Raw genomic sequence first — 22,236 nt, 5'->3', positions numbered from 1 at the left:
CTTGTCCCTCTTAATCCCTTCAACAACTTTCAATGTAGTCGAACAAACTCCTCCTTGAAAAACTTTCCTCGTAGCCTTCTGTAACACACCTTTCCTGTAACTCACTGGCCTCACCTTGGCCCCGTTTGCGGGCTCTTCAGTTAGGTATCTAATAGGAATCTCAAATCACACACATCCATATTAGAACTCTTGATTAATCCTGCCACGTCCACGCCTCCCAGACATCCCCATATAAATACGTGACACCACTATTTATCTCGTGGCTCCGGCCAGCCACCTAGGAATCATTCTCATCACTTCCCGCTAATACCTCCAAACTCTAATCAATCAACAAATCCTATCAAGTCTACCTTCAACTGATGTATATTAGAAGCAGTTGATTTCTCTCCATCTCTGCTTTTATTGCTCTAGTTCCAACAAGCATCACCTTTTACGTGGATGATGGCAATAGCCTTGGAATTGGTTTGCTTTCCTGTACTCTTGTTCCTATATTGTCTATTCTCCACACAGAAATGAGAGTGATCTTTTATTTTGTTTTTGTTTTTGTTTTTTTTTGCGGTACGCGGGCCTCTCACTGTTGCGGCCTCTCCCGTTGCGGAGCACAGGCTCCGGACGCGCAGGCTCAGCGGCCATGGTTCACGGGCCCAGCCGCTCCGCGGCACGTGGGATCTTCCCAGACCGGGGCACGAACCCGTGTCCCCTGCATCGGCAGGCGGACTCTCAACCACTGCGCCACCAGGGAAGCCCGAGAGTGGTCTTTTAAAAGCCAAAATTGTGCTTTCACTTCCCCTAACATACCAAGTTCTTTCCTGCCTCAGGGCCTTTGCACGTGTGGGTGTCTTTTCCCGGAACATCCTTCAGCTGCTTGTTGAACGGCTGACTATTTCTAATCCTTCAGGTCCAGATCTAAATGTCACATCCTCAGAGAGCACTTATCGCCCTGTAGAAATTAGGTTCTCCCTCTCTACTATTCTCTATCACAGCACCCTGTTTACTTTTCAATAGGACTTGTAATTATATTTTTGTTTACTTGTTTATATTGTTAAGTTGTCAATCTTCATGAGACCGTAATCTCTATGAGGGCAGGTGCCGTGGACTGAATTTTATCCTCACAAAATTGCTAAGTTGAAATCCTAATGCCCAATATGACGGTATTTGGAGACAGGGTCTTTAGAAAGTAATTAAGATTAAATAAAGTCATAAGGGTGGGACTCTAATCCTTTGATAGGTCTGGTGACCTTAGAAAAGGAAGAGAGAGGGAATTCCCTGGCGACCCATCGGTTAGGATTCCGCACTTTCACTGCTGAGGGCCCAGGTTCAATCCCTGGTCGGGGAACTAATATCCCGCAAGTCGCACGGCCAAAGAAAAGAAAAGAAAAGAAAAGGAACAGAGGGATCTCTCTCTATCTCCCCCCTCCACCACAAAATGTACACACAGAAGAAAGTCCACGCAAGAACACAGAAGAAGAGAACACAGAGAAGGTGGCTGTCCAAAAGCCAGGAAGGGAGCCTTCCCCAGGAACTGAACTGGACTTCCACCCTCCAGAACTGTGATAAATAAATTTCTGCTGCTTACCCCACCCAGTCTGTGCTATTTTGTCATGGCAGCCCGAGCTGACTAAAACAGCAGGCTTACAGAGTAGGCTTGTTTCCACTTTCTCATCCCCTACACTTAGCATAGTAACTGCTACGTGTAGGCAGGTAAAAATTATTTGCTGAACAAATGAATGGGCTGCACACAAGCTTCTCCCTACTTGCACCACTGCTTCAGCTGTCTCTACCACCCCGAGGCCAATCCTCAGATACCCCACCTGGGCTGCTTTGAGGGAAAGACAGTGTTAAATGTCACACTCGTGTCACAGGTATTTGAAGAGCAGCTCTTCCTTTCTCCTGCCCGCCCCCCCACATCTGAGAGATTCCTGACGGATGACCACACACCTTCCCTATGCTTAAGACAGCTCTATCCAGAGCCAAGCTTAACTCATCAAGGTTGGCACATGAGATGAAACCTGTTTGCCTTCCCTGGACTCACAGAAACCAGCTCTGCTGAGAAAACCAGGCCTGCCTGCTTGGTCCTCACTCAGGACTGGGTTAATAGAAAACTGGGTTTGGGGTTTTCCAGGCTTGTTCCTGTTTTCTGTGAGTAACCGTGGCCTGCAGTGCAATGACCTGTGAACAGCGAGGAGGAGGCCTGGGTGTTACCCACCCCGCCTCGGGCATGGAGGTCGGTGCTTCTGTTGGGAGCCCCCGTGTGGGGAGCTGGGGGCGCTGCGGCAGCCTCCCTAGGACACAGGCCACACTGGAGGTGCAGAGTGGAGAACTCAGGCCCTGGTCCTGGGTAGAGCTCCGTGGCTTCCCTGTGTGGTCATGGGTGAGGCCGGCTCAAAGCTGCCAGAGTTACATCTCCAGCCCAGACTGCTGAAGTCCAGATCCGGAAACCCAACAGCCAAATGTCTCAGAGGCATCTCTCCACTTCTCACCACCTGCACTGCCACCTCCCTTTCTCCCCTAACCCCGCCACATCCCTACCACGTGTCCATCCCTGCAGTGACCTCCCTGCCTCCGGCCTTGGCCCGCAGTCCATTCTCCTCACAACAGCCAGGAGAAGCTTTGAACACACAAGTCAGATGATGTCACCATTTTGCTCAGAACCCTCCAGTGACTTCCCAGCCCACGTAAAGGCCAAAGCCCTCCTGTTGGCTACGAGGCCCTACCCCATGGGCTCCTCCCTCCTATCCTCACCTCTGGCCCCATTTCATAGGACTCACCCCACTGTTCACTCTCTTCTGCTACCCTGGCCTGTATTCGTCAGAGTACTTCAGAGAAACAGAACCAATAGGATGCATATTATAACTATGGTGAGAGAGATGGATTTTAAGGAATTGGCTCACACTGTTGTAGGGGCTGGCCAAGTCTATAATCTACAGGGCAGGCCAGCAGGCTGGAAATTCAGGCAAGAGCTGATGTTGTAGTCTTGAGTCTGGGGGCTGAAAACTCAAGCAGAAGTTCTATGTAGTCTGGGGGCAGAATTCCCCCTTCCTCAGGGGCAACTCAATTTTTGCTCTTAAGGGCTTCAGCTGGTTGAATGAGGTCCCCCCACATTACAGAGGGTCATCTGCTCTACTCAAAGTTGACTGATTTAAGTGTTCGTTACATCCCCAAAAATGTCTTCATAGCAACAGCTAGACTGGTGTTTGACCAAAGAACTGGGCACCATGACTTAGCCAAGTTGACACATAAAATGAACATCACGGGACTTCCCTGGTGGCACAGTGGTTAAGACTCCGTGCTCCCAATGCAGGAGGCCTGTGTTTGATCCCCGGTCAGGGAACTAGATCCCACATGCATGCCGCAACGAAGAGTCCACAACTAAGGAAGCCACACGCCGCAACCAAGACCCAGTGCAACCAAAGAAATAAATTAATTAAAATTAAAAAAAAAAGAACATCACATGACCTCTTTGTCATTTCTTGAAGACAGGGTCATCCTTTCTCAGGGCCTTTGCCCTTACTATTTTCACTATCCAAATGATCTGCTCCCAGATATCCTCATGGCTCCTAGACAACCCCATAGCCCATTCCCTCCCTTCCTTTGGATTTTGCTCAGTGTCAGTCCTGGAAGCCATCTTTGATAGCCCCATCTTAAGTTACAAGCCCTCCTCCAGCCCCAGCTCTCGCAGGCCTTCTCTGCTGGCCTTCCCTATGTGGTGATCTCAGGTGAGGCATGTCTCAAAGGTGCAATTTTCTACTGTTACTGTCCAGTCATAAACAATTTTGTCATAGACTAGAAGCTCCTTCGTAAACAGACCTTATTTAACTTGGACACTGGCCAGAGCGTCCGCTGTTATCTCTCTGCTTCAAACTCTCCTTTCTGTACTCTCCCTTGTGAGGCTGGAGCTGGGACTCTTGACACCCACATTTCTCCTTTGTGAACTGGCTTCCTGTTAGGCTCTGTCATGAAGGGATGCTACAGGGTGTTTTAAGCGTACCTGGGATTTGATTAATCTGTGTGACACACAGATATGGAATTGACCATCATGAAGGAAGAAGTTTGCTCAGTTCCCTAGAAACAGGAGGCATGGCACACCACTCAGGGTCACATGGCGAAGCACCAGGGTGGGTCAGGGGGCAAAAGGGGTGAGGAATAAACATGGGCAAGAGTTTTTATTGTGGTTTTCACTGGAAGGAACAGGCAAGGCAGGGTAAGCAGGCTTAGGGTTGGCTAGTTTGAATAATTTCAGTTGTCTCTGAGGTATAGGGACTGTCCTTAGTTGTCTGGTACCCAGCCTTGGAGTGATTAGGGTGGACGGATAGTGGCCCAGAGTGTGAGAGCTCAACAGAGGAGATGGTTGGGATCATGGGCTCTGGATCAGTTGGTTTGCATATGAAAAGAACGCTCTAAGGCAAGTTGTTTGCCATCTCTAAAGGGGATGTTAGCTAGCCTTGGAAGAAGCAATCCCTCCAAGGTCAGTAAGGCCCCAGAATGCCCAAGCAAAAAATAACAGGAAATTAAAAGGTGTGATTAATACACAGGGAGAGAGAACACGCAAGGACGGTGGTAGCAGAAGAAACTTGCTTTTGGTTTCCTATGGGCTCTCTGATGGTTTACACTTTCTGAGTATCACCCCAGGGATGCTTCTAATCCCTGGTAACAGCAGTTCCTTCCTGTAGCAGCAGCTGCATCCAGTCACAATCTCCACCACTTGCAGAGACAGCTCCATGGTGCTTTTCTCCGAGATACCAGCATGAGCTGGCCAGTGCCCTGTCCCCGAGACGTCTGGTTCTCAGCCCCGTGGGACCCTCTTCCAGGTTCAGAGACACCAACATCATCTAAGCAGTGACTCATCCTTAGGGATGTGAGTTTCAGCTCTGCAGTGCCCCTCCTCTACGCTCAAGCGTTTTGATTATTCACACTTCTTCTCTTAGTTCCTTCAACCCTGGGGGTGGTAGCTGCTTCCTCCAATTGCTATGTCTATGATAAATTGGTGTATTTTTTATTGCTCTTTTACTTACCTCATTAACAACTGTATATCTAGTTTGCAATGATTTATAATCAGTTCTCTCTGTTCAAATAACTGGTGGGGTTCTGTCTCCCCATTGGACCCTAGCTGATTGAGAAATTGGTACCAGAAGAGGAATTTTTGGACAATGCTTTGGTTGTGTTCTTGGAGTTGAACTCAGTGCTGACCTCCTCGACAATGGGAAATACTAGCAATCCATGGTGTGCAGTGACTTCATGATGGATCAAATTTTCACCTGTGGTTGATTGTGATGAAGTGCCTATTGAAAGGGCTATTTGACAGAGTGGCTCTTTCGCTTGGTCTCAGGGCACTAGTAAGGACTACAAGGACTATGGTGTGGGATGAATCCTTCTGAATGCCCTAGAGTGCCTACAGAGAGGGAATGACAAGCTCAGATGAATAATCAGTTGGGATTAAGGCTGAATTTGAGGAGTAATTAGCATGTTTTAGAAATGGATGGTATGCCTGTCACTCAAAGATGATTTGATTATACAATGATTATGGCAACTTTGCATCTCCTCATTCAGGGTAGAGAATTAGATGTCTTCGTTTGAATGAAGGACAGTTGTAACTTGTTAGAAAGAAAAATAGAGTGTTTTTAATTTTCTTAAGGATGTTCAAATATGTGAAGAAGGTACATAGGGATGCTGAATAGCCAAAGGGACGGATTGTGCCATTAAAGAATCTGTTTTCTGTTAGCTCCAACCCACCTTCTATACTCTACGTTGTGATGCTGGGGCAGGGACCAGAGTAACCATATTTCTGCTTTGCCAAAAGCAGGTTCCTCTTAGGCATTATGAATAGGTGGTACGTGAGGGGGCTACAAGATTGGAGGAGGAAGAAGGAACTGGTTTCTTCCCTTGGGCTTCCTGAGCTTGTGAACATCCTCCAGCAATGCTTCTTCACCCTGGCCGCAACACTTCCTTCCTGGGGAGGATGCTGAATCTAGTTTGCAGTATTTCCAACACTTGCGTACCAACCTTATTGTGCTTCACCCAGAAAATCCAGCAACCGCTGAACAGTCCCCCCTCCTCAGAAATCTGAGTTTCAGCTCAGCAGGGCCACTCTGCTAAGCTTGAGTTTTAATAATTTAAATATCTTCCATTTGTTCTCCCAGCCTAAGGGGCAGTAGATGCTTCCTTAATTGCTGCCTCCAAGATACCTTACTGTTCTTTTCTTGAATTGTCAGTTAACCAGTTAATAACTTTATACCTAGGTAACAATTCTTTATATTAAAATCTCTGCTCAGGGTTTCCCTGGTGGCGCAGTGGTTGAGAGTCCGCCTGCCGATGCAGGGGACACGGGTTCGTGCCCTGGTCCGGGAAGATCCCACATGCCGCGGAGCGGCTGGGCCCGTGAGCCGTGGCCGCTGAGCCTGTGCGTCCGGAGCCTGTTCTCCACAACGGGAGAGGCCACAACAGTGAGAGGCCCACGTACCGAAAAAAAAAAAAAAAAATTGTTGAACTAAAGGCAATAGCACTTAGTGAGTTCTTACCACCTCAGGCTTTGTTCGAAGTGCCCTACATGTATCATTTCATCATCAAAATAATCTCATGAGATAGGGACTCTAATTCCTAATAAAAAAATAAATACTGATATGTGGTCAGTGATTAAACTGACTGTACTGCTGGGTAAGGCAGGGAAACTTGATCTAGTACAGAAGTTAGACCATGTAAGATTGGGTCTTCAGATGAAATGTTAGCAAACAACTCAGGATGATTAGCTAAAGCATAGAGGGTTTACTCTCAGGTAGGGAATCTACAAGGAAAAACAGGGCACATGAAGACTGACTCCCAGTCCAAAGACAAGGATGGGCTTCTAAGAGCAAAAGGCACTGTACAATATAAGGAGAGGTGACTGGCTGGTTAAATAAATCTTTAGCTTGTCGGCACAGGACTGTTTGGCTTGTAATGAAGCAGAGCCCCAATTCCATTTGTGGCTTTCAAGGACTTTATTGGCCCAGTAGGTCTGGTAGGTTGAGTCCAAGTAGTACATCTGAGATACAGATCACAAACATAACAAGTTCATCATCAGGCTGGCTTTTTTTTTTTTTTTTTGCGGTACGCAGGCCTCTCACTGTTGTGGCCTCTCCTGTTGCGGAGCACAGGCTCCGGATGCGCAGGCTCAGCGGCCATGGCTCACGGGCCCAGCCGCTCCGCGGCATGTGGGATCCTCCCGGACCGGGGCACGAACCCGTGTCCCCTGCATCGGCAGGTGGACTCTCAACCACTGCGCCACCAGGGAAGCCCCAGGCTGGCTTTTGTGTTTGTTGTTGATTTGTTTTCTGCTGATTCTAATCAGTTCTCCAAGAGGGATGCACTTTGGTTCCTTCTTTTGGGACCCTGACTGATTGTTTTCTTGCATTTTATTAGCAATACAGGCTCGAGTCATGCAGTATACCTCATATGCTCAAGACTCAGCAAAAATTTCCTTTTATCACCTCATTTTTACTGATAAGGAACCTGAGCCACAGAGCAAGTAAGTAACTTTCCCTTGGTCACACAGCTGGCAATAGAGCCAGAGGTTGGTAGTGTTGCTAGGTGCCTTACTCTTCATGGGACTCAATTTCCTGATGCCATTATGTCCCGCAGGTACTCACTGAGGCCCAACCTCCCTAGTCAAGCAGACTGACTTTAGAATTGTTAAGAGTTGGTACATTTAACCAGTTTGATATACTGTTTCTATTGGGAAGAGACAGAGAGAGAGAGAGAGAGGGAGGGAGGGAGGGAGGGAGGGAGGGAGGAAAGGAAAGAGAAAGAGAGAGAGAGAATGAAAGAGAGAGAATGAGAATATAGTGTGGTTAGGAGTATGGATTTTAGTGGGAAATAGATGGAGGTTAAAATCCCAGATCTGCTTTATGCTGCTTAAAACTGCTGTAAAATAAGCAAATTACCTAGTTTTTCTAAGGCTCAGTTTCCTCATCTGTAAAGTGAGGGAAATAATACATACCAAAAGGGGCACTCAGTTTAGTCTATTTTTAGGTAATGGTTTTTAGAACAGCCCTACCAATTTATGATCTATGACTGCCCTCTAGAGGTAAAATTAGAACATTGTCTCCATAACCATGCTAAATACGATCCCTGAAAGCCTCTTTCTTCCCAAATTGTCCAGCCAAAAAGCAGTAGTTTCTGCAAATCAAATTGCCCAATAACAACTGGTCTTTAGTGACTCCAATATTTTTGAACTGAAATATCAGACTTCCTTGAAGAGAAACAGGAAGGCTTGGCCCAGTTGCGTAATGCAGGGCAGAATGGCACCAAAGAATTAATTGCCATGAAAAATAAGTTACCCGCCACCACCAATAACACACACACACACACACACACACACACACACACACACACACACACGGCATGAAAGCCAGCTGGCTTCACAAACAAGTTTTCCACACTTTAAAGAAACAAATCATCCGTATCTTATGCCAACTATTTCAAATACACTGCTTCCCAACGCCCCGCCAAAAAAAACCCCACAAAAAAACCTGGAAAATCTGACCAGTTTATTACGGTAAAATGGTCCACTATCCTCATCTTAAACTTTTTGGGGTTTGGAAGTTTAGAAAGATGATGCAGTGTGTAACTTGTGTATAAACACCCTCAGCACAGATGGGACCAGTCCCCTACAATTAAATATGTTCATATCTCTGCCATAAAACATACTAAGTGGGACAAATAAAAACTGTAAATAGTCTCACAGATCAAGTTTAGTGGCCAGGTGAGTTTGCTGAAAATGTACACCCTCCCCCCAAAGAAAACCTGTTGCTAGTTTTCAGAACTTTTAGAATTTTGGGATTGCAGATAAGAATTGTAGACTTATATAACTGATGCCAAACCAATCTGGGATGCTAGTATGAGAAAAGAAAATTTAGCCCAAACGCATGAATATATTTGCAAAAATCCTAAGATAAAATGCTAACAAATAGAATCTGGCAACTTATAAAAAATCATATATCACGACCACCGGAATAGAAGGCGCAGTACCACCACTGTGATTATGGGTTCAAGTTGGTGATCAGACCCATGAGACACAAATAGATTTTTAAAAAATATTTATTTATTTGTTTGGCCACACTGGGTCTTAGTTGTGGCACATGGGACCCTCGTTGCCGCGTGTGGGATCTTCATTGCAGCATGCGGAATTTTTAGTTGGCGGCATGCGGGATCTAATTCCCTGACCAGGGATGGAACCCGGGCCCCCTGCATTGGGAGCATGGAGTCTTAACCACTGGACCACCAGGGAAGTCCCATAAATAGATTTTAATCTAGAATACAAAGCAGGATATATGAGATGCCATTTTCATCTTCCTGGGAGGCCCAGCAGCTACCCAAGTACACAGATTCTTTTGTCACGTACCCACAGGTCATGTACAGGAGAGCCAAGGTGTGTGAGGGTCACCTTGACTTATAGAAGCTGCAGCCTCTATTTCCCACCAATAATTTACACCATTTTGGATGTGTAAGCCCATTGACAACCCCCCAAAATTTAAGCACACAACAAAGGAGGTGTACACTATAACCCCCTTTTATCTTAACTCTACCGTTTCTAAGGAAACATTATTGTGGAAGACCAAGTTCAGTGTCAGGCAGGCTTGCATCAGCCCAGGTCCGATATTAATTTTCACTTTACTCACAGAAAGATAAGTTAACATTAGGAAATCTATCACTGTGGTTTGCTAATTAACTGATAAAGGAGAAAATCAGATGATCCTTTCAAAAACTCAAAAATACTTCTCAACAAAATGAAACAGAGATTCCTTATAAAAATGCTTAGCAAATTGAGAATAGAAGGGAACTTTTAAAAGGTATCTACCCCAAACCTAACCTTTATACTTAAGATGAAAGTTTGGAAGCATTTCCATTGAGTCAGGAGCAAAGGAAGATTGCTCACTGTCACCTTACTAATCACCACTATCCCGACTTCCTAGCCAATGTAATAAGTGAAATAAATGCAAGGGATAAGAATTAGGAAGAAACAACACTGTTTCTATTTTCAGGTTATATTACTGTCAATTTAGGAAATCTACAGAAAAACTATTTGAACTAATAAAAGAGTTTGGCAGGGCTACTAGATATAAGATCAACATACAAAAATCAACAGATTACCATACTGATTGTAATAGGAATAAGAAACTAGAAGATGTGATAGGCAAAAAGATACCATTCACAATGTCAGTAAAAACGATCATGTATCTAGGGATATATCTTTTAAAAAAACATGCTAGACATTTACAGAGGAAAATACAAAGTATTTCCGAGTTATAAAATGAATATTTTAAAAATGGAGAGATATAACATGCTTATGCATGGGAATACTATCATAAAGATGTCACTTCTCCCTTAAAATAAATCTACAAATTCAATTCATTCCAGTAAAAATGTATGAGGATTTTTCATGTAACTTGATAGGTGGATTCTAAAATTCATATGAGGGCTTCCCTGCTGGCACAGTGGTTAAGAATCCGCCTGCCAATGCAGGGGACATGGGTTCGAGCCCTGGCCCAGGAGGATTCCACATGCTGCAAAGCAACTAAGCCCCTGCGCCGCAACTACTGAGCCTGTGCTCTAGAGTCCACAAGCACAACTACTGAGCCCGTGTGCCGCAACTACTGAAGCCCACGCACCTAGAGCCCATGTGCTCTAGGTGTGTTGTCTGCAATAAGAGAAGCCACCGCAAGGAGAAGCCTGTGCACCGCAATGAAGAGTAGCCCTCCTTGCTGCAACTAGAGAAAGCCCGTGTGTGCAACAAAGACCCAACGCAGCCAAAAATAAACATAAAAATAAATTAATTAAATAATTTAAAAAATAAAATACATACGAAAGAGTAAACACCCAAGAATATACAAGGTAATTCTGAAAAAAGAACAAGATAGAAGATATAAAAATTTATTATTAAACTATAGATATTAAATAGGATAGAATTAATTCAGGATCATTCTAAAGGGGTAGGGAGCCCAGATACAGACCAAAAACACTGTAGACGATATATGACAGAAAGGGCACAATCAATCCTACAGGATGATAGAATGGGGGCATTGGACCATGTTAATAAATAACATAAGAACTATAATATAGGAAAAATCAGCTTTCCATCTGGAAAATCTCTGTAGATCAACAGGAAGAAAACAACCTAATTGGGGAAAAAAAACCTAATGATATGTTCTAGCAAATCTCAACATAGGAAAACACCATGGCCATCCTCAGCATCATTAATATTCAGATAAATACAAATCAAAGCCACACTGAGATACCACTTCACACCAACTAGGTTGGCTATAATAAAAAAGACATACAATGACAAGTGTTGGCGAGGACGTGAGAAACTGGACCCCTCATACATTAACGGTGGGAATGTAAAATGGTTCAATTGCTTAGGAAACGGCAAAAATGTCCTTTATTGTCTCTTTTTTATAGATGAGGAAACCGAGCCACAGAACAGTGAAACAATCTGCCCTTGGTCACACAGCTGGTAAGTGATACAACCAGACTTAGAGTTCCTCAAAAAGCTGAATGCAGAGTTACCATATGACCCAGCAATTCTATTCCTAGGTATATGCCCCAAAGAATTGAAAACATATGTCCACACAAAACGTGTACAAGAATGTTCATAAAAGTATTATTCATAATAGCCCACAGTCCATCAACTGATGAGTGGATAAATAAAATGTGGTATATTCATATAGCAGATTATTATGCAGTTAAAGGAAATGAAGTACAGACACATGCTACAGCATGGAGGACCCTTGAAAGAATTATGCACGTGAAAGAAGCCAATCACAAAAGACTACATACTATGCGATTCCACTTATATGAAATATCCAGCATAGGCAAATCCACAGAGTCAGGAAGTCAATCAGTGGTTGCCAGGGGCTGGGGGGCAGGGGTAACAGGGAGTGATTGGTATGGGGCATCTTAGGGGGAGGGATGAAAATGTTCTAGAATTAGATAGTGATGATGATTGCACACCTTTGTGAATGTACCAGAAAACACTGATTGAGCACTTTAAAGTGGTGAATTTTATGGTACATGAATTATGTCTCAATAAAGAACATGTTAAGCACCTTTCAAGCAAAACGAAACAAAAACAAAACACAGAATTGACCAAACTCACTACAGATGTCTGTCAGAAAATCCTGCCCAAGCATCTGATTTGCCACCTCTGCCCAAGCCCTCCTCCTCCGCAGGCTCCTATTCATTCTCCTCTTCCTCTGCTCGCCCTCACCTGTCCACTTCCATGATGTCAGCTCCACAGACTCCCGAATTTCGGTCTCCATCTCACACTCAGCACACCCCTAACCAGCATCCATCCCTACTCCTGCACACCTGTTCCTTCACCACAGGAAACAGCACTGCCAGCCACCTAGTCATCAAGGCAAAAGCCGGGGAGTCGTCCTAGTGACCTCCCAGCCCCTTCTGTCCCACCTCCTGGCTCATTCGTCTCCACCTCTGCAGCCTCTGGTTTACTTCAGGTTGCATTGTCTCTTGCCTGCAAACAGGCAAGAGGCAGAGAGCAGAACTGTATACACATCATTCCCTCACCTCCATCTCAACAATTCATTCACCACTCTGCAACCTGAGTGATTTTCCAAAAGACAAATCTAACCCTGTTACCTCCCAGTTTAGAACATAGCCTATTCTTGACCAATAACGGCTAACAATGATTGTGATTCACTTGTTGCCATTTGCTAAGCATTTTGTATGAATTATTTAATGCTGCAACAACCGTATGAGGTAGAAATGATTATTATTACTCCTCCATTATGGATAAGAAAACCAAAGCTGATTTTTCTGTACCTGTTGAATGTGATTAATGTTAAAACAACTTTATTGAGGTGTAATTTACATATCATGAAATATGCCCATTGTAAGTGTGTACTTTGATGGTTTTTAGTAAATTTACAGTTTGACAACTCTGTAAGTCACAACCCAGTTTTAACACATTTCCATCATCCCTAAAAGTTCCCTTGTGCCCATTTTCAGTCAGTCCCTTCTTCCACCCCCAGGCCCAGGCAAACAGCTGATCTACTTTCAGTGACTATAAATTTGCTTTTTATGGACATGTTATAAAAATGAATTCATACAATATATAGCCTTTTGTGATGTGTTTACATTGTGTTTTTGAAGTTCACCTATGTTGTAGCATGTAAGTTTTATCCTTTTATATAGCTGAATAGCATTCCATTGTATGGCTATACTATCGTTTGTTTATCCATTGACCAGTTGATATTCAATGAATTCCACTTTTTAGCTATTTATGAACAATGGGTCCCATGAACACTTCATGTACAAATCTTTGTGTAGACATATGTTTTTACTTCTCTTGGATAGATACCTAGGAGGGGAATTGCTGGGTCATAAATAGAGTTTAAATTTTAGTAGTTGCCAAACTCTTCAGAGTGGTTGTACCATTTTACATTCCCATCAGAAATATATAAGGACTCCAATTTCTTCACACCCTCACCAACATTTGTTATTATCTTTTTTTATAGCCATTCTAGTGACTGTGTAGTGAGTGGTATCTTATTTTTGTTTTAATTTGTGTATCCCAAATGATTAATGATCTTGGGCATCTTTTCATGTGCTTGTTAGCTCTTTGTACCTTCATATCTTCTTTGGTTAAATGTCTACTCAAATTTTTGCCTATTTTTAAATTGGATAATATATTTTCTTATTATTGAGTTGTAGGAGTACATTGTATATTCAGGATATATATCCTGTATCAATCATTGAGAGTGAGGTATTGAAATGCCAAAACTATAATTGTTATTTCTCTTTTCAATTCTATCAGTTTTTGCTTCATGTATTTTGGGACTTCTTTGTTAGGTATGTATAGATTTATAGTCGTTACATCTCCCTGATGTCTTGACTCTTTTATCATTATAAATATTCCTCTCATTGCCAGTAACATTTCTGATATTAGCACAGCCACTTCAGCTCTGTTAGAGTTACAATTTGCATGGTCTCTTTCCATCCCTTTACTTTCTACCTGCCTGTGTCTTTGAATCTGATTTGTGTCTCTAATAGATAGCATATAATTGAATCTTGCTTTTTTTAAAAAAAATCCAATCTGACAATCTCTACTTTTTGATTGAATTGTTTAGTCTATTCACTTTTAGTGTAATTATTCATATGGCTGGCTTTATGCCTGTCATTTTGCTATTTATTTTCTATATTTATCCTGTTTTCTTTTGTTTCTCTTCCCTCTTTGACTGCCTACTTTTGTGCTAAAATATTTTTTAGGGTACCATTTAAATTTATTTGTTGATTTTTTTTAAATGGTATTTTATTGAGTCATCCAAATTCACTCAAGAACTTCAGCCATTTTACTCACTCAAACTATATTTGTAAGTAGAGTGGTTGCTCTGGGGAATGCAGTATTCATCCTGACTTACTATAATCTTCTTTAGGTTAATATTAGCTTAAAAACGGTTAAATATAGCAACTTTGCTCCAATATAGCTTCATTTCATACCCCCTCCTTTGTGTTATTATTGTTACATGTATTACATCTATATATGTTATAAACCCAACATACAGTGTTATAATTAGTGGTTCATAAAATCTTATATCTTTTAAAGAAATTAACAGGAGAAAAGAGAATATATATTTGTACAGTTTTTTTTAAATTAATTAATTTATTTTTGGCTGCATTGGGTCTTCATCGCTGCACGTGGGCTTTCTCTAGTTGCGGCGAGGGGGGCTACTCTTCGTTGCGGTGCACGTGCTTCTCATTGTGGTGGCTTCTCTTTTTGCAGAGCATGGGCTCTAGGTGCACGTGCTTCAGTAGTTGTGACATGAGGGCTCAGTAGTTGTGGCAAATGGTCTTAGTTGCTCTGCAGCATGTGGGAACTTCCCAGACCAAGGATGGAACCTGCGTCCTCTGCATTGGCAGGCGGATTCTTAATCACCGCGCCACCAGGGAAGTCCCTGTACAGTTCTTTTTTTAAAAAATAAATTTGTTTATTTATTTATTTTTGGCTGCATTGGGTCTTCGTTGCTGCGTGCGGGCTTTCTTTAGTTGCGGTAAGCACGGGTTTCTCACTGCAGTGGCTTCTCTTGTTGTGGAGCACGGGCTCTAGGTACGTGGGCTTCAGTAGTTGTGGCATGTGGGCTCAGTAGTTGGGCTCGCGGGCTCTAGAGCGCAGGCTCAGTAGTTGTGGCAGACGGGCCTAATTGCTCTGTGGCATGTGGGATCTTCCTGGACCAGGGCTCGAATCCGTGTCCCCTGCATTGGCAGGCAGATTCTTAACCAATGTGCCAGCAGGGAAGTCCCTGGTTCTTTATATTTACCCACATATGTCACTTTTCTGGTGCTCTCCATTTCCTTCTGTAGAGTCAAGTTACCACTGGTGTTATTTCCTTTCACTGTGAAGGACTTTATTTATATTTCATGTAAGTCAGGTCTGCTAGCAATGAATTCTCTCAGTCTTTATCTGGGAAAGTTTTTATTTCATCTTCATTTATTTTTTTAAATTCAATTTACTTAAACTAAAAAAATAATCCATTTGTGAAGGATAATTTTTTTGGACATAGAAACTTTTGTGAACAGGTTTTTTTGGTTTTTTTTTTCTTTCAGCATCTTGATTATGTTATTCAAATGCCTTCTGGCCTCTGTTGTTTCTGTTGAGAAAAGGCTTGTCAGAACTGTACTTAAGAGTTCTTTTTTTATTTTTTGGCTGCACTGTTTGCGGGGTCTTAATTCCCTGACCAGGGATCGAACCCAGCTCCTCAGCAGTGAAAGCACCAAGTCCTAACCACTGGACCACCAGGTAATTCCCCTTTTTTACTTTTTATTTTGGCCGAGAACTCTACTTGTGAGTTCCGATGTGCTGTTTTTCTCTTGCTGCTTTCAAAATTTTCTGTGTTTTAGGCTTTCAACAGTTTGATGATAATGTGTCCAAATGTGGATTTCTTTATGTTTATCCTACTTGGAGTTCTTTGGATCTGTAAATGAATGTTTTTCCTTAAAATTAGGACATTTTTTGGCCATTATTTCTTCAAATATTTTTTCTTTCCCTCTCTCTTTTTTTCTTTCTGAATTGCTGGGTCATATGGTAATTTTATGTTTAACTTTTTGAAGAAGCACAAAACTGTTTCCAGAGTGGCTGCGCCATTTTACATTCCACCAAGAATGTATGAGGCTTCCAGTTTCTCCACATATTTGCTGACACTTGTTTTCACTTCTTTTTTCAATCATAGCCATCCTAGTGGGTATGAAGTGGTAACTCATTGTGGTTTTTTTTTTTTTTTTTTTTTTGCGGTACGTGGGCCTCTCAGTGCTGTGGTCTCTCCCGTTGCGGAGCACAGGCTCCGAATGCGCAGGCTCAACGGCCATGGCTCATGGGCCCAGCCGCTCCGCGGCATGTGGGATCTTCCCGGACCGGGGCACGAACCCATGTCCCCTGCATCGGCAGGCGGACTCTCAACCACTGCACCACCAGGGAAGCCCCTCATTGTGGTTTTGATTTGTATTTCCCTAATGACTGATGACATAATGACATTGATTTTTTTTAGCTTTATTGAAATATAACTGACCTATAACATTGTGTAAGTCCTAGGTCTACAACGTCTTGATTTACTACACTTATATATTGCAAAATTATTACCACCATAGTTAACTAGTACCTCCATCATGTCACATAATTACCATTTCTTTTCTGTTGTGAAAACATTTAAGATCTACTTTTGGGACTTCCCTGGTGGTCCAGTGGTAAAGAATCTGCCTTACAATCCAGGGGACGCTGGTTCGATCCCTGGTCAGGGCACTGAGATCCCACATGTTGTGGGGCAACTAAGCCCGCGCAGCACAACTACTGAGCTCGCACGCCTCAACTAGAGAGAGAAACCCGGCATGACACAGCTAGAGAGAAGCCCGTGCGCCACAACAAAGAGCCCGGTTCCGCAATGAGAGATCCCACATGTCTCAATGAAGATGCTGCAACTAAGACCCGACACAGCCAAAAATAAATGAAATAAATAAATAAATAATAAATCTTTTAAAAAATCTACTCTCTTAGTAATCTTCAAGTATATAATACAGTATTATTAACAATGAATCTTCAGAACTTATTCACCTTATAACTGGAAGTTTATACCCTTTGAACAATATCTCCCCATTTCCTCCACCCCCTCATCCCCTGAAAACCACCAATCTACGTTCTGTTTCTACGAGTTCAGCTTTTTTAGGTTCCACATGTAAGTGATATAATGACATTGATTTTGTCATGAACTTTTGATCATTTGTATCTCTTCTTTGGAGAAAAGTCCTTTGCCCATTTGTTAATAGGGTTGTTTGCCTTTTTGTTGTTGGGTTTTAAGAGTGCTTTTCACATTCTGGACAGGAGACTCATCACCTATATCATTTGCAAGCATATTCTCCCATTCTGTGGGTTATCATTTCACTCTCCTGATATTGTCCTTTGATGCACAATAATTTTTAATTTTGATGAAGTCTAATTTACCTATTTTTCTTCTGTTGCTTATACTTTTGGTGTCTTATCTAAGAAATGATTGCCAAATCCAAGGGACAATTTTTTTTGGACACTATCAATTGTTTATTTTTTATTGAAATATAGTTGATTTACAATGTTGTATTAGTTTCTGGTATATAGCAAAGTGATTCATATATATATATATATATATATATATATATATATATATATATATTATTCTTTTCCATTATAGGTTATTACCAGATACTGAATATACAGTATAATATTCCCTGTACTATACAGTAGGGCCTTGTCGTTTATTTTATATGTAGTAGTCTGTATCTGCTAATCCCAAACTCTTAATTTATCCCCTCCACTTTCCCCTTTGGTAACCATAAGTTTGTTTTCTTTTTTTTGCGGTACATGGGCCTCTCACTTTTGTGGCCTCTCCCATTGCGGAGCACAGGCTCCGGACGCGCAGGCTCAGTGGCCATGGCTCACGGGCCTAGCCACTCCGCAGCATGTGGGATCTTTCCAGACCGGGGCACGAACCTGCATCCCCTGCATCAGCAGGTGGACTCTCAACCACTGCGCCACCAGGGAAGCCCATAAGTTTGTTTTCTATATCTGTGAGTCTCTTTCTGTTTCATAAATAAGATCATTTGTATCATATTTTAGGTTCCACATAACAAGTGATATCATATGGTATTTGTCTTTGTCTGACTTACCTCACTTAGTATGGTAATCTCTAGGTCCATCCATGTTGCTGCAGATGGCATTATTTCATTCTTTTTTATAGCTGAGTAGTATTCCATTGTATATATACTTGTATATATCTGTATACTGCATCTTCTTTATCCATACATCTGTCGATGAACATTTAGGTTATTTCCATGTCTTGGCTATTGTAAATAGTGCTGCTATGAGCATTGAATCCAGTGTTATGAGATGATATTGAAAGGAAGGAAAAGTGGCCACAAGCTCTAGGTTCTGGCATACCTGGACATCTGTCCCTCCTGCTGCCAGTGAAGAAAAAAGTCCATGGCTAGCAGAGAGAATGTTTTAACTTCTAGTCCTTCAAACAGTCTCCATGGTATAAACACTGACTCAAAGGAAGACTCCTGAAGAGCGTGGTTGCCAAGAGTGGTGGGATCTAAGTTGGCTTTTTATTTTCCTTAGGGGTTCCCACTGCACCTGAGCCACCACTCATGCCCGTGCTCCTCCTTGGGCTTTTGCTCCACGGAAATGCACCCAGTGTCAGCAGCCCACATCCCATGCTTCTTTCATCAGATATTATAACTCCACTAAATGCCAAGGAATTGTGAGTGGGATGGCGTCACAGTGGTAAACAAACTGACATAGACTCTGCTCTCAAAATGCTCCTTCTGTAGTAGGAGAAAGGGGATTTTAAAAAGTAGATACAAAAAAAAAAATAAATACAACTTGTGCTAAATGTGAGCACAGTGTCTAACTACTCCCTTCAGAAATGCAGGAGAGAAACGGATGTGGCCCACTGTCTCATTCACTCCACCTACCTAACGCTCTCTAAATATGGGAGTTCCAAAATGTAATGCCCTGTTGAAAAGATACGAATCCTTTCTTTTTTTTACACCTTTCCTTTGGATTTATTCTTCTTCACAAGTGAAGCAATTACTATTAGAATTCTTTTAATTGGGCTCAAACATTGCAATGCATGAATCCTTTCTATAGCCTGCAAGGTCCTGCTTCTATGCCCCAGATCATCACTGACCCCACAGAAGCATCTAGACATTGATGTCTAGAAACATCTCATGTTTCTATAGAGCATTTTATGAGAGAGGGCGTATGGTATATAATAATTAAAACTGGTCTGAAATGCATGCCCTTGGGCCCAGTCCTTTCTGGGAGTCCCTCCAAAGGAAATAACGGGGTCTTTAGGAAAAAGCTGTACTGCTAAAGATAGTTACTATAACTTTGTATGTTCAATAAACAAATTCAGTACTCAGTTTTTATGTTGCTAATGTGAGCAAATGACTTGACCTCATTGGGCATCATGGGTAAAATTGGGTGATAATCTCTACCTGAAAAAGTTTATGAGGACTAAATATCTGAGGAAATATCTGCCTAGCACTCGGCCTGACAAAGAGCAGGTGTGTTCTCTATGGGTTCACTTCACCTCCCCTTTCTGACCGTACTGCATTGTATTACATACCTGAATAGGTACACAGGAATCTATATAGCTTTTATATTCCCACCACTCCCCTCTCAGTGGACTGAATTTGCCCAGGGACCTCTCGTCCTCCTCTCCTGGCATGCTGAGTGGTAGCATTCAGGTGTTGAATGGTTGGACTGTCCTAACCTCGACCACTGTCAAGTGTCCTTTCCCCGGTGCTAGCCCGCCGCCTCTCCTGGTTCCCAGGCACCCCAGCCTGCGGTCCACGTGCAGGGGCAGGAGCCGCTGGCCGCCTCCATGCTGGCCGCAGCACCCCCGCAGGAACAGAAACAGATGCTGGGTGAGTGACCCACGGGCTTGCAGAAGAGGAGGCCAGAGCTGCTACTGACCTGGACACCAGCGTCCCTTCTCTACTGGGATGCCACTGGGTTTTTCACGGAATACCTTCCCACAGGTGAACGTTTGTTCCCGCTCATCCAGACGATGCACTCAAACCTGGCTGGGAAGATCACGGGGATGCTGCTGGAGATTGACAACTCGGAGCTGCTGCACATGCTGGAGTCCCCCGAGTCTCTCCGCTCCAAGGTGAGCAGGTTCCCAGACCCCCGCGGCTTCCGCTCACTCGGCTCAGGAGGGCAGGGGGTGGCCTTGGACACCCAGGGGCGGCAGAGAGAAGGGTCTGCTGCCCCTGTGACCTCCTCGTGCCTCGCCTGTGACCTGAGGGCTGCTGGCGCGTGGGTATCTGGGAAAGCGGTCAGCACCAGGAGAGGCCACCGCTGGGCCTGGGCACCAGGGAGGGGCGGAGGGGCTCTCCTCAGGTGTCACTGACCACCTGGAGCTTCTCACAGGTGGATGAAGCTGTGGCGGTCCTACAGGCTCATCATGCCAAGAAAGAAGCTGCCCAGAAGGTGGGCGCTGTTGCTGCTGCTACCTCTTAGATAAGGACAAACCGTGTGTTTGGCCATTTCATTTCCTGCGATGGTTTTGATTTACAATCATCATCCTAAAAAGGCAGAAGGAGGAGGGAACGGAGAGAGCCTTGCTTCTGTTACTGCTTATCCTGCCCACTTATCCTGTTACCTTTGTGCCTTATCTGTCATCTGAAGTTAGAGAAAGGAGGGGATAAGCTGTGAATTATAAAGGGCAAACAACAGTTTCCACTGTGGTTTTCTTCTGACACCAATCAATTCTACAATTCTCTGACAACAGCGGGGACCCACCATTTCAATTCAGTTCTGATACCACGGACCCCACAGGTTAAGGGCTCAGTCCCACAAGACTGCCCCTACTTCAGACACCAGCCACAAATGGGGTCCCTATGCTACCCACCCTTATGCTCAGCCAACTACAAATTTGGGTTCCCATGAACCGCACGCCCCCCAGGTTTGAAAATTTGCAAGAATAACTCACAGAACTCAGGAAAGAGGTATACTTAAGATTATAGATTATTATAAAGGACACAACTCAGGAAGAGTCAAATGGAGGAGAAGAATAGGGCCAGGTGTCAGAGGAAGGAGATGCGGAGCTTCTTTGCCCTCTCCAGGCACACCACCCTCCCAGCACAGCCATGTGTTCACCAGCCCAGAAGCTCCCCAAACAAACCGCATTTAGAATTTTTACATGTGGTTTCACTATCTAGGCATGATTGATTAAATCATTGTCCATTGGTGATTGAACACAATTTCCATCCCTTTTCCCCTCCCTGAAGGTCAGGGGTTGGAGCTGAAAAGTTCCAACCCTCTAGTCATGCGGTTGGTTCCTCAGCTGACCAGCCCCCATCTAGAAGCTATCTAGGGGCCTGTGATAGATAATTTTATATACCTACTAGACTATGTCATAAGGTGCCCAGATATTGGCTAAACATTGTTTCTGAGTGTGTCTGGGAGGGTGTTTCTAGATGAGATTAACAGTTGAATAAGTGGACCCAGTAATGCTATTGCCCTCTGTAAGGTGGGTGGGCCTCATCCAGTCCATGGAGGGCCTGAACAGAACCAAAGGTGGGGGAGAGGAGAATTAGCCCTTTCATCTGCCTAAATGACTGAGCTGGGACATCTCAATTCATCTCTTCCTGCCCTTGAACTGGGATTTATACAATTGGCTCCCCTGGTTCTCATAATAAATCTCTCCATATGTATCTATATGACGTATATATATTTCTCCTATTGGTTCTATTTCTCTGAAGATCCCTAACTAATACAGGACCCCACTATGCGTCACCACCTTAGGGTAAACTCAGGTATGGTCAAAAGGGTTCATTATGAATTTTAAAAGGCCCTCCTAGGGCTTCCCTGGTGGTGCAGTGGTTGAGAATCCGTCTGCCAAGGCAGGGAACACGAGTTCGAGCCCTGGTCCGGGAAGATCCCACATGCTGCGGAGCAACTAAACCCATGCGACACAGCTACTGAGCCTGTGCTCCAGAGCCCACGAGCCACAACTACTGAACCTGTGTGCCACAACTACTGAAGCCCGCATGCCTAGAGCCCGTGCTCCACAACAAGGGAAGCCACTGCAATGAAAAGACCGCGCACCGCAACAAAGAGTGGTCCCCGCTCACCACAACTAGAGAAAGTCCATGAGCGGCAATGAAGACCCAACACAGCCAAAAATAAATAAATAAATAAATAAATAAATAAATAAA

General features: G+C 43.6%; 1 protein-coding gene across 1 annotated transcript in view; it reads left to right on the top strand.

The window, feature by feature from the left end:
- Positions 1-20,552, top strand: part of LOC113621430 (polyadenylate-binding protein 4) — a 31,325-nt gene extending 10,773 nt beyond the window's left edge. Inside the window, exons 2-4 of the mRNA XM_027108276.1 lie at positions 19,845-19,938; positions 20,053-20,183; positions 20,447-20,552. Of these exons, the coding sequence (XP_026964077.1) occupies positions 19,845-19,938; positions 20,053-20,183; positions 20,447-20,536 (315 nt within the window). The 3' untranslated portion in view covers positions 20,537-20,552. The remainder of the gene's footprint in view (positions 1-19,844; positions 19,939-20,052; positions 20,184-20,446) is intronic.
- The last annotated feature ends 1,684 nt before the right edge of the window (positions 20,553-22,236 follow it).

The sequence above is a fragment of the Aethalodelphis obliquidens genome, unplaced genomic scaffold (assembly GCF_003676395.1).
Source record: "Aethalodelphis obliquidens isolate GAN/ISIS:26980383/991018 unplaced genomic scaffold, ASM367639v1 scaffold9, whole genome shotgun sequence".
Lineage (NCBI taxonomy): Eukaryota > Metazoa > Chordata > Mammalia > Artiodactyla > Delphinidae > Aethalodelphis > Aethalodelphis obliquidens.
The sequence above is the reverse complement of the archived record's forward strand: the minus strand, read 5'-3'. Positions and strand labels throughout refer to the sequence as shown.